Here is a 17,364-nt window from a genome sequence, read left to right on the forward strand (position 1 = left end):
ACGTGCAACTTATACTATGTTGATTTATAGCTTATATATATGTTGATAATGCTTTGGATATAGTCACACCTGTTTCATTTTACTTTGTTTAACTGTGGCTATAAGAAAAATTTAAATTATATATTGGCTCACACTACACTTCTACTATACATCAATGGTTTTTGCCTATGTAAGCTGATCCAGTTTCTAACATGCAAAAATTGTAATAATTCTTTTTGGTTTAGTTCTATGGCTATGCTGAAAACAAAGAGGGTGTGTTGACCTGGGATATTCCACAGGTTGCGGGAGGCAAGAACTGCCTAAAGTCAACCTACTAAATCAACCAAGGCCCCACCCAGGAAAAAGCCAAGACCATTTATACACTCAAGGGTTAGAAACTTGCCCTACATTCTAGTTATAATCTCTCCAGCTTTTAATGAGGAAATCTGAAAACTACTACCACTGCAAGAGGCTCTGCAGAAATCCTTGTTATCATCCTAAGAAGTAATAGTGGTGCCGTGAGATAGCACATAACATGTTAAAAGTCTGGATTTCATGGCAATGGGTAGAATGGCATTTGAGGAAGCCAAAAAAGGAGGGAGTGTAGGAAGATCAAGAGCTGCATTATCAGTAGGACTGGGACACTGATAGGATTGCTGGTGCACTGGGCTGAACAGAACTAAACATTATCCACTGTTAAAGGGACTCATGGTCTAATCAAACAAACTGAAGTCAGGATAAAGCAGTAGATAGGGGCAGCTGTGCTGAGGGTAAGTGAATTCAAAAGCTCTTTAAAATATTATATACAGCCGGGTGTGGTGGTGCATGCCTTTCATCCCAGCCCTTGGGATGCAAAGGTAGGAGTATCACCATGAGTCTGAGGCCACTCTGAGACTACATAGTGAAATCCAGGTCAGCCTGAGCTAGAATGAGACCTTACCTCGAAAAAAAAAAAAAAAAGTTTATATATACACACATACGTATATATATATGTATATTGGTATGGCTGCCCCCCCCAAACCCACAGGGAAGAATGCATAGCAATGGACAGATTCTAAAGCATTGGTCTTGGTCTCTGAATTTGCAATGCACTTATTTTATTTTATTTTTAATTTTTTGTTCATTTTTATTTATTTTGAGAGTGACAGAGAGAGAGAGGGGCAGATAGAGAGAGAGAGAGAGAGAGAGAGAATGGGCACGCCAGGGCCTCCAGCCACTGCAAACGAACTCCAGATGCGTGCGCCCCTTTGTGCATCTGGCTAACGTGGGTCCTGGGGAATCGAGCCTCGAACCGGGGTCCTAAGGCTTCACAGGCAAGCGCTTAACCGCTAAGCCATCTCTCCAGCCCTGCAATGCATTTATTTATAAATTAGAAACACACTTTCAAGTGTTTCAGGTCATATAAACTAAATTAGCATATTAGGAAAAAATTAAACATGAGCTGAAGAGATGGCTAAGTGCTTAAAGGTGTTGGCCTGCAAAGACTGAAGGCCTGGGCTTGATTCCCCAGCACACACATGCAGCCAGGTAAATAAAGTGGCACATGCATCTGGAGTTCATCAGCAATGGCAGGAGGCCCTGTTACAGCCCTTCTTTCCTCCCTCCCTCCTTGCAAATAAACAAGAAAAAAACATATTTTACTTATTTATTTTGACAGAGAAAGAGGGAGATAGAGAGAGAAAATGAGTGGGAGCTCCAGGGCCTCCAGCCACTACAAACGAACTCCAGACAAGTGCACCCCTTGTGCATCTGGCAAACATGGGTTCTGGGGAATTGAACTTGGGTCCTTTGGCTTTGTAGGCAAGCATCTTAACAGCTAAGCCATACCTCCAGCCCAAGGGGGGGAATACACACACACACACACACACACACACACACTTAAATATGGAACGCTTCAAGAATTTGTGTGCCATCCTTGTGCAGAGGCCATGCTAATCTTCTCTGTATTGTTCCAATTTTAGTATATGTGCTGCCAAAGTGAGCACAAGAATATTTTTAAAAGAAAAAAATAAAATACAAATAAATACTAAAATTTTATTATACATTCCCAGTGGCTCTTCTCACATAGCCCAAGTGAACCAGTCTCTAAAATAAGCAAAAAGCACTTCTGATGGTGTTAAAAAGATAGAAAACCCTTACAATATATTCTCTTCAAATGGAAATGAGCTGAGGCCTACCATCCACAAAAATGCTCAAAGTCAGTTCCAGAAAGGTTTTCTCTCAAAATGAATTATTTTCATTGTGATATGAAATCAAAAAATATTTGTACACATTTCAAATACTCTATGCTCTGCCTTCACTACAGTGCTATTCCATGTTAACACTGCAAGTTCCTAAATCCCTGTGTAACGTTTAACATGTTCTCTTTAAAATTTGAGAAAAGAATTAGAAATGTTATCTAAAATGGGTCCTATCCTTCATTTTTCTTACTATAAAATTGGAGGTATCACAAAATTAAAAAGACTTGCTGGCAGATGACTGCGTGACAGTCACATTAACAGGGAAAATGATTCAGCAGCCCACACAATTCTCAAGTCTTTAGTCTTCAATATACTTTTCCAAGCATAATTTTTTCTTCTAATTCCACATTCTTGTTTTCATTATGTCTTTCTTTTACTGATATTGAAAACAGACAGAAAAACAGTCAAAATTTTACCAATATTGAAAACAGAGTGGGAGGGGGAGGGAATTACCATGGGATATTTTTTTATAATCATGGAAAATGTTAATAATGAGAAAAAAAAGAAAATAGAGTAGAAACCGTCAAAATTTTGTTTTATTCAAGTGAATAAACAGTGTCAAATTCGTATGTTGAAGACAAGTTTACATGTAGATTTAAAAATACTAAAAAATACTACTAGTACTGCCTTTATTATTTTCAATATAAAATCATTCAAAAATCAATTTAATAGATACGCTAAAATGCAGAAAAACTGGCAATATACAAAACTCATAGAAGATATGTAGCAGGTAATATGAAATATAAGTTGACTATAAACAAAAATCTAAGATATAAGAGTAAAAATTGGTAGCAAAGCATAAGAAAGCACTTATATACTATTCACAGAATATATAAATATATCTTATATAAATGTAAATTATCACTACTATTCTAGAACATTTGACAAATCTGAAATATGCTAATTATATCAGGATAGGATTTTAAACTCCAAGTAAGCATGCATATATATATATGTACACACACACACACACACACACACACACACACATATATATAAAACACAGTATTTCATTTCTGCACAGAAAAAATATAGTATTTAAATGTTTTAAAATGTTAATTGTGGTTATTTCTAGATGGTAGGAGCATGCATTCTATTTTTTTTAGTTTTTTTTTATATCCTTGCAAGCCCATATTAACTCTAGTTCAAAAAAATTTTTTTGAGTTACTTTCTCAAGTTCTATTTAAATACCTCCCAGTTCTTCTTATAGAAACAAGTAATAAGTGTTTGCTATTTCTATTCAAAGGGACAGGGCTACTATTCTAATTCTGGATTTCTACCTCCCACTCACTCAAAGCTCCAGCCTCCACACCAGCAGAGCACAGAAGAGTTCCACTTGGAAGGAAGTCCAAGTTCAAATCCTAGAACTCCACTTGCAGCAGAGCTGCTGTAGGAAACTGACTTCTATCTTAGGGCATTCTTACATGAGATTAACATACTGTGGGGGTTTGACTCTGGTGTCCCCCATAAACTTAGGTGTTCTGAATGCTAGATTCCCAGCTGATGGAGATTTGGGAATTAGACCCTCCTGGAAGCAGTGTATTGTTGGGGCAGGCTTATGGGTATTATAGTCACTTTCCCCTTGCCAGTGTTTGGTACACTCTCTTGTTGCTGTTGTCTATCTGATATTGACCAGGAAGTGATGTCCACTCTCTGCTCATGTCATCATTTTCCCTTGCCATCATTGAACTTCTCCTCAAGTCTATAAGCCAACTTTTTCCCCCCACAAGCTGCTCTTCGTTGGGTGTTTTCTGCCAGCAATGCAAACCTGACTGCAACAGTAAAGTAGTATTGAGAGTGGGGTCATTGCTGCTTGAAACCTAACTGTGTGGCTTTGGCCTTTTTTGGAGCTGATTTTCAAGAGGAATGTGGAAGAATTTGAAACCTTGGTCTAAAGAGACACCTTGCAGCATTATAAGTACAGCTTGATGGACCATTCTGGTCAGAGTTGAAAGACCTGAATGCAGTAAGATCTACGGACTGTGAGGTTTGGCTTGTGAGGATGAGAAAGAACTTTACTTGGACTGGGCTAGAAGCAGTTTATGTGAAAGGCTTGCTGCTATGCCTGTGTCTTGAGAACTTGTGCAGGGCTGCATTGAAATGGACTGGTGTGTGCAGAGAGATATGGATGAAATCTTTGGGCTGAAACCACTGCCTGTTCAGCTGCAATTGCATAAGAGATTACAACCATTGAGAGTGGGCCAGCTGACCTGCACTGGGACAATAGAAAAATGGAATTTTTTAAAGGGGCCTGAATGCTGAAGGAGTGTCCTGTCCTCAAAGTCTGCTTTATTCTACCCTGGATTAACAAACTGGCACCCCACCTGGTATTATGGAGTTTAAGAAATGCAGGGAAGAGAGAGTCACTGAACTTGCAACATCGTTTTGTGTTCTGGAAATGGCCATAGGCAGTGTGAAGCAGGTTTGCAGGATGCCTGCATGGAGACAAAATGGAGCCCTGAGGATGGATTGTGGGTTGCAGTGGAGACCTAGTGGCAATGCCAGAAACACAAGATGGCTGCTAAGGAGAGCTGCCATCTCCAGATGTTTTCCAGGACTGAGAGTAACCTAGATGGAGGGGTGGAATTGGAGCTCCAAAGACTTGTCACTGGCTAAGAGTTGTTGGACTTGGAGCTCCAGAGTTTGATGTTTTTCGCTGGTTGTTAAGTTTATTTTTATTTATTTATTTGAGAGTAACAGACAAAGAGAGAAAGAAACAGGCAGAGAGACAGGACGGGTGCAAACGAACTCCAGATGCATGTTCCACCTTGTGCTTTTCGCTTATGTGGGTACTGGGGAAATGAGCCTCCTTTGGCTTCACAAGCAAGTGCTCAACCACTAAGCCATCTCTCCAGGCCCCTTCCCTGGTTTAAATCTTGTATTGGTTGAGTATTTCTTAGTTAAGCCTAATGCCATCTTTTGCAGTATGAATGTTTATTCTGTGCTATTATGGGCTTTAGAGGGATTTTTTTAAAGTTTATTTTTATTTATTTGACAGAGAAAGAGGGAGGGAGAGAGAGAGAGAGAGAGAGAGAGAGAGAGAGAGAGAGAGAATGGGCATGCTAGGGCCTCCAGGCACTGTGCAGCTGGCTAATGTGGGTCCTGGGGAATTGAACCTGGGTCCTTTGGCTTTGCAGGCAAAGGCCTTAACCACAAAGCCATCCCTCCAGCCCCTAGAGGGATTTTCTGATATTATGGCTCAGTAAAAAGATCTTGTAATAATGGGAATGTTTGATCATCATTAGAATTGATAAAAACTACAGGGAGCTTTAAAGTGAGACTGAATTCATTACATTTTACATCATGTATAGTTATCAGTTTATGTGGGTCAGGGCGGAATGTGGTGGTTTGATTCAGGTGTCCCCCATGAACTTAGGTGTTCTGAGCTGAGTGCTAGGTTGCCAGCTGATGGAGATTTGGGAATTGATGCCTCCTTGAGGCAGTGTATTGTTGGGGGTGGGGTTATGGGTGTCACAGCCAGTGTCCCCTTGCCAGTGTTTGGCACACTCTCCTGTTGCTGCTGTTCACCTTAATGTTGGTGAGGAGGTGATGTCCACCCTCTGCTCATGTCATTATTTTCCCTGCCATCATAGAGCTTCCCCTCCAGTCTGTAAGCCAAAATCAACTCCCCCCGCAACAAGCTGCTCTTGGTTACATTTTCTGCCAGCAATGCAAACCTGACTGTAACACATACATTGAAAGATTAAGGGTTCCAGTAATAGAGAGAAATTTAGAAAAGGGATAAAAATGAAGGTGCAATATAGCATTATTATAAAATATACAACTTGAGATTCATTCAAAGAAAAGCTATGATAACATGCTCTGGAATTAAGAGTAAGCTGCTTTGATGCTTCTGTCCAGACCCTTAACTACTGCTGCACTTTAGGGACACAACATCAAATATGGAAAACAAGATCTCTGTGTTGGGACCACACATCTGTGGTGGCAGAGGTAATAGGGGAGGTGGTGGTAAAAGCCAGGTAGGCAGAAAGTGGCATGTGCCATACATAAAACAAGTGAATGGGGGAAGGAGAGGAATGTATTTTAAATAGGAGAACCAAGGATGGTTGCTTTGCAAAGACTGAGCTGGGATTTGAGTGACAAGACAACATGAAAGGATTCTGGGTCTCTGGAATGAATCAAAGCAAAGTGCAAGAGACAGCAATGCTAGCAAATTCACAGACAGCAGAGACCACTGTAAGGAAGGGAAGAGGATGAAGAGATACCTAACCAGATCGCACAGCTCATGATTATGAAAGGGAGCCTGCTTGGGTGGCCCAAACTCATGGTGATCCTCCACCCTCTGCCTCCTGTGGGCTGGTATTAAGATCATAGGTCACCATGCCCAGCTGCATTTTATTTAAATTTTATTTATTTATTTGAGAGAGAGACAGAGAGAATGTGCATGTCAGGGCCTCTAGCCACTGCAAACAAACTCCAGATGCATGTGCCCCCTTATGCATCTGGCTTATGTGGGTCCTGGAGAATCAAATTGGATCCTTTGGCTTTGCAGGCAAACAACTTAACCGCTAAGGCATCTCTCCAGCTCTGCGTTTTATTTTTTTTAGTTGAGAACTTTATTGCATGAACATATTGCACATTGGTCATATTCCCATTTGGTTGTACTCCTATGTTCTCTTCCCCTATCCCCATTCCAACGAAGGCCCTCCTCAGTGGGGCTATCCATAATCACTGTGAGATCATGAATGCACCAGTTACTCTGTGAGGAGATGATGACTATGCCTCAGAGTATACCTTTCCACCCTGTGGCTCTTACATTCTTTCCGACCCCTCTTCTACAATGTTTCCTGAGCCTTGAAGAGCATGTTACTTATCCTTTAGTGTTGAGCTCTCAACATCCTCTGATTTTTCTGCTTTGACAATTGTTGCAGTCAGGTTCACAAAGATGGTAGAAATTACCCAACCAAGAGCAGTTTCTGGGAAAAAGAGGTTTATTTTGGATTCCAGGATTGAGGGGAAGCTCCACGATGGCAGGGGAAAACGATGGCACAAGCAGAGAGTGGACATCACCCCCTGGCCCACATAAGGTGGACAACAGGAACAGGAGAGTGTGCCAAACACTGGCATGGGGAAACTGGCTATAATACCCATAAGCCTGTCCCCCCAAATACACTCCCTCCAGGAGGCATTAATTCCCAAATCCCTATCAGCTGGGAACCTAGCATTCAGAACACCTAAGTTTATGTGGGACACCTGAATCAAACCACCTCAATAAGTTTTGAGTCTCCTCAGGGTCTACTATCATCTCCCTAGAGGCTTGGAAGTACATAGACTCCCAGGACTAGGAGAAACCCTAATCCAAGGAAAGGCCAGGCATGGTAGCACAGGTATTTTATCACTTACAAATACTAAACTTAGATGAAAAAAATCAATATCTGTAAGAAGGCATCTCGCTGTTTCTAAGGCTCTTTGAAGGGATTTACAAGTATGTTTAAAAATTCTTGTGGTAAAGGTCAGAATCTATTAGTCTTGACCTTGCTTCTAAAGCATTACTTACTCTGGTCCCTCTCTTGCATGTTCCCCCACAATTTTGACACTTCAACATATTCACAGAGGAAGTGTTGGGGATGTGGCTCAGTGGTAGAGCCCTTGCCTAGCTGTATAAGACAATAGGTTAAATCCACAGAACCCACCCCCCCCCAAAAAAAAACAGAGGAAGGAAGAACGGGAGGGAAGCAAAATCTACCTACCTCCTCTTCCTAGCCCTAATCTATTCTACATGATCTCCCAAAGTAAAAAGGAAACAATGTTTTTCCTACCAGCAGAAATCAGTGCCTAAGCACAACTCCAAGCTTCCTAATCCTCTTTCCTCCACTGACACCACTGTTGAAAACCTGCTTTCCATATATCTTCTCCAGCTGTGATCAGCTTTTTCCAGACAATAACTGTACCATTTTACCTCCTGACATTTCCCTGAGAGGGTGAACAATTGTATAATTTATTTATATATAGACCTGTTTGGCACATGAGTTACCCAAATAATTACAGAATGGTGATCTTGGAGGAAAACAGAAGAGTCAATGCTCTTGACAGTATCATCATCCAAGTATCTTTCCAGCTGCTATCTCCACCACCAATGACTAGGAATTTATAATCTCATCAGGCATCCCACTCTATTTGCCAGAGATCTTGGCTCAAATTCAACTGGCTTCACTTTTTCATTCCTAAATTTTGATTAAAAAAGAAGAATCATGTTAACAAATGTTGATAAAGTTACATAAACTTCTAAAGAAGTAAGACTTTCTTAAAATTTTGCCATTTACAGATTGCCTTAAGAACATTTTGTGACCCATCTAGCCTTTTCTTTCTTTTTGAAAGTACACATGATCGCTCTCTCTCACTCACTCACTCACTCACTGTATCTATGTATACACACATGTATTTGTGACTTATTTTAAAATAAAATTGGGGGATTTTAGAATATCCCAGATTTTCTTTACTTCGTTCTGCTTTAAGCATTTAATTCATACAATTAAGAATTCTTCAAAGCATTTTAGTGTTTATATAACACAGATATAAAAATACTGAAATTTGTTTAGCCATGGTATTACAGCCAACTTCTTCAAAGTAGATACATAATGCAGATATAAAAAATACATTCCACGTGCTTGCTTTGTTGAGTATGCATACTAAAACTGGAATGAAACATATAAAATTAGCATGGCCCCTGCAGAAGAATGACAGAATTCGTGCAGTGTTCCATATTTTGCTTAAATAAACAAAAGTAAAAATTTTAAATACCACATTCCGTAATTAGAAAGAATATACTTAACCATTTAAAAATTGCCATTTTAAATTTTCACATTGCTAAATAACAGGATGAATTTCCTTGAGGATTAATCTTTACCAACATTTCTACCTGTTTACTCAGGATAGATCACCAAAACTGAACTGTCAAGCAAAAAGTATTCCTTGTCTAAGCTCTCTCTCCAGTACATAGCTTTAAATTTTTAGAATTGCATGTTTAAGTTGGGCTGCCAACAGAGGCTAGGAAGCCAGAAAGGAACCCTGGAGGGCAGAGAGGGGAGAAGTTTTAAGCCTGGATTAGAGTGAGACCCTTCCTTGGGGAAAAAAAAAAATGAAGCTACAGTTTGACAGGCCCTTCTAAGATAAGGTTCATGTGATACTTAAGGACAAAGCTAATCCCCAAGTTCAGTTTACTCTTCAGTAAAAAATGAAAATAAGGGCTGGAGAGATAGCTTAGTGGTTAAACGCTTGCCTGTGAAGCCTAAGAACCCCGGTTCGAGACTTGATTTCCCCAGGACCCACGTTAGCCAGATGCACAAGGGGTGCACTCGTCTGGAGTTCATTTGCAGTGGCTGGAGGCCCTGGCATGCCCATTCTATGTCTCTATATATCTGCCTCTTTCTCTCTCTGTCTATCACTCTCAAATAAATAAAATAAACAAAAGAAATTAAAGGTCAAATTTAAAATAATAATAATATTGCTTATTTTTTAGAGCACTTATAAGGATTATAAAGACCAATTAAAGTAACTAATTTACCTTAATATTTTATTAATGTATTCCTTTAGTATGCATTTTTAGTTATGTGTAGTCAAATAGAAGCTCTCTCTTTCGGGTTCCTGACTATTTCCAGCTAGTGGTCATTATTTCCACTCAGAGTAACACCCTTTTACAAGTGGTAAGAGGAGGCAGAAGAGAACTCACAGGGGCCTTGATTAACCCATTTCCACAGTTGCGATGCCTTGTATAAATGACAACTTTAAGCTTAACACTACCTGACACAAAGTAGGGACAGGATATAACATGCATACACAACCAACCCAGATCTGACTTACTCCTGTATCTTCCATTCACTTATGTGACAGCCCTTCAAATCCTGGGCAGAAAACAGTACTCTATCATGTCTTACTAATAATGCCCCTCTTCCAACCCAACACCTCCTGTCTGAAAGCTGAGTCTTTTTTCTTCCAAACTAAGTGTCTAGTTTCTTCAGTCACTCATCAAAGTACTTTCTAGCCGATTTATTTTAGTTGTGTTTTCCTAGAACACGGCCTGTAGAACAAAATGTGTCTGGCTGAGATAATAGTTTTTAATCCTTGTTTTCATTACTCTATTTTCTTTAGTCCCACAATGGATAGAAGAAATAGTTCGCCGGGCGTGGTGGCGCACGCCTTTAATCCCAGCACTTGGGAGGCAGAGGTCGGAGGATCGCTGTGAGTTCAAGGCCACCCTGAGACTAGAGTTAATTCCAGGTCAGCCTGGACCAGAGTGAGACCCTACCTCGAAAAACCAAAAAAACAATAAAAATAAAGGTGTGCACTACCACACTTGGTGCCAAGAGATTTTATAACGATTAAAAATGCCAATTAAAGTATCTGACATGAGGGAGTTACTCCAAAAGCAGAAATGGATGATTTTACCATTGAAGCAAGACTGCTGCATCTTTATTCACCAAGAACCTTAAATGGTCCAGAGTTGGAATTTGGTCTACTCAGAAGTAGGCTTTGCTGACACTGAGTTCTGTGGTCTACTGTTTCTCTTCCCCCATATTCTGAGTGTCCTCTCCAGCCATCATTTTCAGAAAATAAAAGAGCCATCTCTACCAGCAGGTGGAGGCATGGAGCAGCAATCCAAAATACCTATTGGAAGAAAATTGTAAGCAGGACACTTTTGTGGTCAACCACAAAGTAAGTGGCACAGGTCCCTCACAAAGGAAATCACTGACTGCCCACATGATCCCATTTCAGCTTTTGTAAGTAGGCTTGTGAAGAAACAACTACAATAGTAACAACAATATGGAATAATGCACATTCACAAACCCATGTTGGGATGAGTCCTTATCGATGAGGGTAGGATATGCAAATGAAGGTCCACAAAAGAAATGCCAATATTACAGACAACACTTTAGAAAGTGCACACACTCTTGCTTAATGTAATTAAGCAAAACAAACTCTCGGGCAGTCTACCTATTTGATATCTGGTAATGTATTTGTGGAAATGAAAGGAGTATATTCCTTTTATAATGCAAACATACATGAAGGTATTTATTCAACAAAGTTTTGTTTTGTGTACAACAAAAAAGCCTGAAAACAAATGTTCAGTATTGAGAGAATGTGTTGCTGATAGTGCATCCTGGTATCCCTCTAAGATCAGTAAGTAATAATCTATCTATTCAGCCTAACAATCAATGACCACTAACTATATGTAGTTATTTCAATAAAACTAAACTGAAAAGTAATTGTGTAATACTAACCACATTTCAAGTAAGTACTATCTACATATGGTTAGTGATGGTCTGAAAACATGTCCCTCATTACAGGTTTTACTGGACATCACTGATCTTCAGTGTGTATCTACACAATCCTTTCTCCCTTTTATTCCTCCTATATTTACCAATTTGTCTAGAAATGTCTACTTAAATTTCAGTCCTTGGCCTGTGAACTACATGCACCTGCCTCAGTTTATCTCCGGAACTTAGGTGTGCCTTCCTCGTACTTTCATTACATACAATAATTATGGTACAGATGATTCTACCCTTTGCCTTACAAATGTATACAAAGCAAAAGTTGGTTGGGATAGTAAGGCCATAGTAAACTTAAAAAAAAAAAAAAAAAACCACTATGAATTCTTTGTATTTTCTTTCTTTCTTTTTTTTTTTTTTTTTTTCCCCTAAGGTAGGGTCCTCACTCTAGCTCAGGCTGACCTGGTATTCACTATGTATTCTCAGGGTGGCCTCGCGCTCTCGGCAATCCTACCTCTGCCTCCTGAGTGCTGGGATTAAAGGTGTGCGCCACCATGCCCGGCTCTTTGTATTTTCTTTTAAACAAATACAAAAAGCTTATAGGTGTTGTGGATTTGCAAGGGTTTTTGTTGCTAATGTTGTTTTCCATAAAATAGTTCTTAAGGCATATCCATAACCCCAACACTTGGGAGGTAAAGAGGATCTAAGGACTGGAAGTTAAAGCCATCCTGGACCCAGTTCCAGGCCAGCCTGGCTATATGAGACTGTTTTAAAAACCAAAGGCAGCCAGCTGTGGTAGTACACACCTTTAATCCCAGCACTCAGGAGGGAGGCAGAGGTGGAAGGATCACTGTGAGTTTAAGACAAACCTGAACCCATTCTCTCTCCTCCTTCTTTCTCTGTCAACAAAACAAAACAAAACGTGTGTGTGTGTGTGTGTGTGTGTGTGTGTGTGTGAGAGACACACACACACAGAGACACATGCACATGGAAGAAGGCTTGGAAGTTAAAGGCGCTTGTTTATGAAGTCTGCCAGTCTAGGTTCAATTCCCCAGTACCCACGTAACACCAGTTGCACAAAGTAGTACATGCATCTGTATTCCCAAAGCACCTAATGATAATGGCAGGCAGAGCCAGGAGACACTGAAGCTCATGCACCAGCTAGTCTGTGGTTCCTTTGCAGTCTAGCAGCTCATTTGGAAGCACCACCCTCTCAAAGAAGGTACATGACGTTGTCCTCTTGTCACCTAAATTTTCCTGATAGCTTACACTTGTCAACATATGCCCCAACACTTAAGCTGAAAGAGAAAACCTTTTTTTTTTTTTTTTTTGGTTTTCCGAGGTAGGGTCTCACTCTAGCCCAGGCTGACCTGGAATTCACTATGGAGTCTCATAGTGATCCTCCTACCTCTGCCTCCCAAGTGCTGGGATTAAAGGTGTGCGCCACCATACCCGGCTGAGAAAACTTTTTTTAGAAACAGTACAAATCTTCATACTTTGGTAAATACTAGGAGGCATAACTTTGACTAGTAACTATAATGTTGCAAAACACTCAAGTCCCTGAACTAAATATCCTCAGGATACCTTTAAAAAAACCTTGTTCCCTTGGACGTGTGTGGTGTGTTTGCGCAGGGTCAACAGCCTGGCGCGGCCTCCTGCTCCACTTCAAATTTCTTTCCACTTAGAAAATTTTAGGCTTTTAGACAATTGCCAAATCGAATTTGGTTGCTCAGAGTCTCTTCTGCTTCTTTACTGGATCTTTAAATATGTGGTTACAAATTCTAAACTAAATTTTGGATAAGTAAGCCATTACTCTAAATTGATATTCTTGCATGGCTTCTTCTTTAAAACTGGCCCACCACCTGGGCTGCAGATTACTGAGAAATCAAGCTGGAGCTGAGCTGGATGCCTCCTCCCTGTTGACTTGCTGTCATGATGCTGGAAAGAGCTATGCAGCTTGTTGGGAAAGAAAAGTCATCACTGGTCTTAACCAGCTGTGTACCCTGCAAGCTCTATGGCTGGCCAGCCAAGCCAAATGTGCCAACTGGTGCAATGGTGGCATGTCTGCTATGGAAGACACCAACTGCTCTCTGATTGAATTTGAGGCCTGCTCTGTGGGAGGAGATTCCTGTCTGGTACTGAAAACCTAATCAAAAGCTTACAGCTGGGAAGGTTATAACCCTTGGGAAAACTACTACTGTTGTCTGGGAAAATAGACATATCATGTCCATCAAACTGCCATCTAAATACTTAGATTTATGCTTATATATTAATGCTACTCTCACTTTTGGTCAGAGAAGCTTCTCTTTTCAGATGGCAGTGACCACTGGAAAAACTCAAAACTTATCAAAGTGCTAATAAGAAGAAACAGTGGAGTGTTCAGCACTGAGATATCTCTATCACACCTTCCAAAGCTCAGGAACCACTGTGGAAGAGGTAGCAGAAAGAATGTAAGAGCCAAAGGAAAGGAAGGAGTGTTTACAATACTGTCTTACAGATACTAAGTGGCTGGTATTCATGACCTCACAGTGGCTACACAAGACCTGTAGGATAAGAGGGGAGAAAATGATCATCAAAAAAGAACAGGAAGTAGTAAGAAAGAAGGGATTCAGTGAAGAGGGAATGGGAGGAAAAGTAGGGTGTGTTAGGGGATTATGATCATGATCTATTGTGTACACATATGTAGGTTGTCAATAAAAGGTTAAAAAGAGAATGAAAAAGAACTGATGCTTAGTCCTGGTTCACTTATTCACAAATATTTTCTAATCACCTATTATGAACTGGACTCCAATACTATGCTGAAAATAAAGAACTAAAAACATTGCTAGTATTAAGCACAAAGTAGAAAAACTATAATTAAAATTCTATGTAATATGCTAAATGAAACAATATATCTCTTAATTAAATGAGCTTACAAAACTACCTAAGCTTTTTATCATTTCTGTACCTCTAGGCTTAGGAAATACATTCCAGGATAAAGAAAGCCTCTAATTGAACCACATATTTGAATATGTGTTTGAGAACTCTTCCAAGGTTGTCTGGAAGTTGAATTTTCTTTTCAAATTCACATCTGCCCCTAAAGAACTCGTATGCACATATGGCTTATCACTAAATGGTCTATAAAGCCTTGATAATGATGGGAAGTTCCAGGTAAGTTCAAGCAAGACTGATTAGGAAATAAAGTGTTTATCCCGTAAAGTTATATGCCCAAAGCTTAAGAAGTTCCTGTATACTTTCTTAGGGGTTTAAAATTTCTTTTTGCAGGTTTTAAAAGTTAGTAAAATGTAGTATAAGTCTACAATACTTGCCTTCTCTGCCAGTATCATTTTTCAAATTCCATTACCCACTTAAATTTAAGTCTAGGAAATGAGTAAAGAAAGAATGAAGCTTAAATGTGGTCTCTGTGGATTAATTAAGGCATCAGGTAAAACTCCTGGGATCAGACTTGTTTTAAATCCCTTGGAACTTCTCTCTAGTTCATTTTCTCTTCAAGGAGAAAAAATACTTAATAGATATTTTATAAATGACCAATGATTACCTTTATCATTTAGATGTAACTGAAAATGGGTGTCGTGTCTGCTGGCCTGAGTAATATAATACTTGGAAATGAAAATATTACTTCCATTTAAGATCTTTGGTTATTATTATTTAAAAACCTCATCCATGCACTAATATCTCAACATTAATTGTGGAAAACCTAAAAATGCTTTCAGCAGCAATAAAAATACAGATCACAAACTTAACCTCCTAAATAACAGTATTATTTGCTACTTGATAATTTACTAATTTTTGCAAATGCACACTAGTCTCATTATCATACTACCCTGTATCATGAAAGAAGTCTGACCTTAAATACAAAGTATTCAGAAAGAAACTCAAATACAGTCTCCTGTTCTTTCTACAATGTAGACAGAACAAGCAAACTGCAAATGATATTTAGTTGACATTTATAAGCAAAATTTCTAAAATATGCTACCTGTTTGTTATTTTAAAGGCCTTATTCAAGATACTTAAGAGTTTAGGAAGAAAAAAAAGGGTTCCACAAAAGGTTAATACTAAATAGGAAAAATAAGTATTGTTGATTTAAAAAGCGGTCATGAGACCCAGGGTGGGGGTCCACACCTGGTACTTGGGAGTCTAAGTTAAAGAGGTCAGTCGGTACAATATACCAAAACCGTATCTCAAAATTACACTCACACACACACACTTACAGTAAATAAAAAAAGGTTGAGGCTTAGGGAGTGGGAGTGTTGGCCTACCATGAGAGGGCCTGGGTACACTTCCCCACTACACGCCCCCCACCCATGTGAGCTCAAGAATACAGAGCTTATGGCTGCAGTCACAGGGTTCATATGTAAATAAGCAAAATTCTCCGGGTGTCCTTACTCTAAAATATGTGGCAACCAAAATCAGACAGAAGTATGGGGTTGAGCCAAGGGCATCGCCACAGAAAAATCAAAAATACTCAGGAGCAACTGGTTTTGGACAATTGTGAACGGTCTTCCCATGAATTGCTGCTCATCGATGACTTCAACCCCCAGAACTCCTTACTAAAATTTTAAAAGAAAACCTGATTAGAGGCTATCAACTTTGTAGACTTGTTTCTCTGACACCACCCAAGGCCCTTGGGTAGAAAGAAAGGAGTCCAGGCAGAGGACCGCAACAGGACATCTAGGCCCATTGTTCTGAAAAGCGCAGCAGCAGCGGGGCGCGCACCCCGCACAGGTGTGCGCCGGGGAGGGGTCAGGTGAGAGGGGCGGGAGTGGACGAGGGTGCTCCGGGGGGCCGCAGCCAGGAAGAAGGGGCCCAAGTTCCAGAAGGAGGCATGAAGAAAGCCGCAGAGGACCAAGTCATTCCTGGGGCTTAAACCGCTGGGCTCGGAGGGCGGCAGGCCTGGGGAGTGTCCGAAGGCTTTCCAGCGGCTGAGCCAGTGAGCTCCGAGGGCGGCCAGCCGGGAAGGATGAAAAGGCTCTCGAACCCGGGGGGAGGAGGGGGGGGGTCAGCCTAGAAAGCCTCAAACAATGGACAGAGCCGGGGGCTGGGGATGAGTGGTGAGGGCTTGGGGGTGTCGCCGAGGTGAAGCCGGGGTGAGCGGAGGGAACAAAAGCAAGAAAGCCCTCCCTCCTCCAAGTGTGGGCCCCGGGGCGGCGGCGGCGGCTGTTACCTGGGAGAGCTGCCGGGGATTGGGACAGCCGAAGAGCGCGGAGCTGGAGCTGAAGCTGATGGCTCCTCGGCGGCTGAGGACGTGCTGGGGGACCGGCCTGTCCAGGGGCAGCACCGGCAGCTGGTAGCATACTTCCATTGAACACGCCCGCCCTTCCGCGGCCGCCGGCCCCTGCGCTGCGAGGGGGCCGCTCCCCGGGGCCGGCCGAGGCAGGGGCAGGGCGGGCAGGGGGCGACCCCGGGCCGGGACGCGGCGCTCACGCCTCTCCCAGTCCCCCTCCGGCCCGGGTCGCAGGCGGGAAGGCGCAGCGGCGGTCGCGGCAGCAGTTCCCGGGACCCGCGCGCGCCCGGCTCCGGACGAGGGGCACCGGGGGGTCTGCAAAGCTGGGCAGCAACCGGCTAAAGCCCAGGAGAAGGAGGGGGAACCCCGGCGTCCCGGGGAGGGGGGAGCTCCTCGGCCGGGAGGAGTAGATGACGGGGTGCTGCAGAGGGCCAGGCGGTGCGGGCACCGAGCTGGATCCAGGCAGCGGGCACAGCAGGCGCGCGCGGGGCCCCGGAGCCGCCACCGCCGCCGCCGCCGCCGCCGGAGCCCTGCCCCTCCGCGCCCCTCCCCCGGGGGCTGACTCCACTCGCCCGCCCGCCCGCCCGCGAGCCCGGCGCAATTCACACTTTGCAGCCGCGGACCCTGCGCCAACCACGGCCGCCGCCGCCAGCGTGACGTCACGACGCCGCGCCGCGGGCCCCCCGCCCCCAGC

General features: G+C 42.1%; 1 protein-coding gene, 1 non-coding gene and 1 pseudogene across 4 annotated transcripts in view; 1 reads left to right on the forward strand and 2 right to left on the reverse strand.

Moving 5' to 3' along the window:
- Pde7a (phosphodiesterase 7A) overlaps nt 1–16,763 on the reverse strand; it is a 120,743-nt gene extending 103,980 nt beyond the window's left edge. For all 3 annotated transcript variants that reach the window (XM_045143331.1, XM_004653318.3, XM_045143332.1), the window contains exon 1: nt 16,611–16,763. In XM_045143331.1, the coding sequence (XP_044999266.1) occupies nt 16,611–16,740 (130 nt within the window). In that variant the 5' untranslated portion in view covers nt 16,741–16,763. The remainder of the gene's footprint in view (nt 1–16,610) is intronic.
- On the reverse strand, nt 1,858–1,964 carry LOC123458969. Its single transcript, XR_006635902.1, has one exon. It is a non-coding gene; the product is annotated as a U6 spliceosomal RNA (small nuclear RNA).
- On the forward strand, nt 8,849–8,949 carry LOC123459070 (annotated as a pseudogene).
- Nucleotides 16,764–17,364: the final 601 nt, after the last annotated feature.

This window comes from Jaculus jaculus, chromosome 2 (assembly GCF_020740685.1).
Source record: "Jaculus jaculus isolate mJacJac1 chromosome 2, mJacJac1.mat.Y.cur, whole genome shotgun sequence".
In the NCBI taxonomy this organism is placed as follows: Eukaryota; Metazoa; Chordata; class Mammalia; order Rodentia; family Dipodidae; genus Jaculus; species Jaculus jaculus.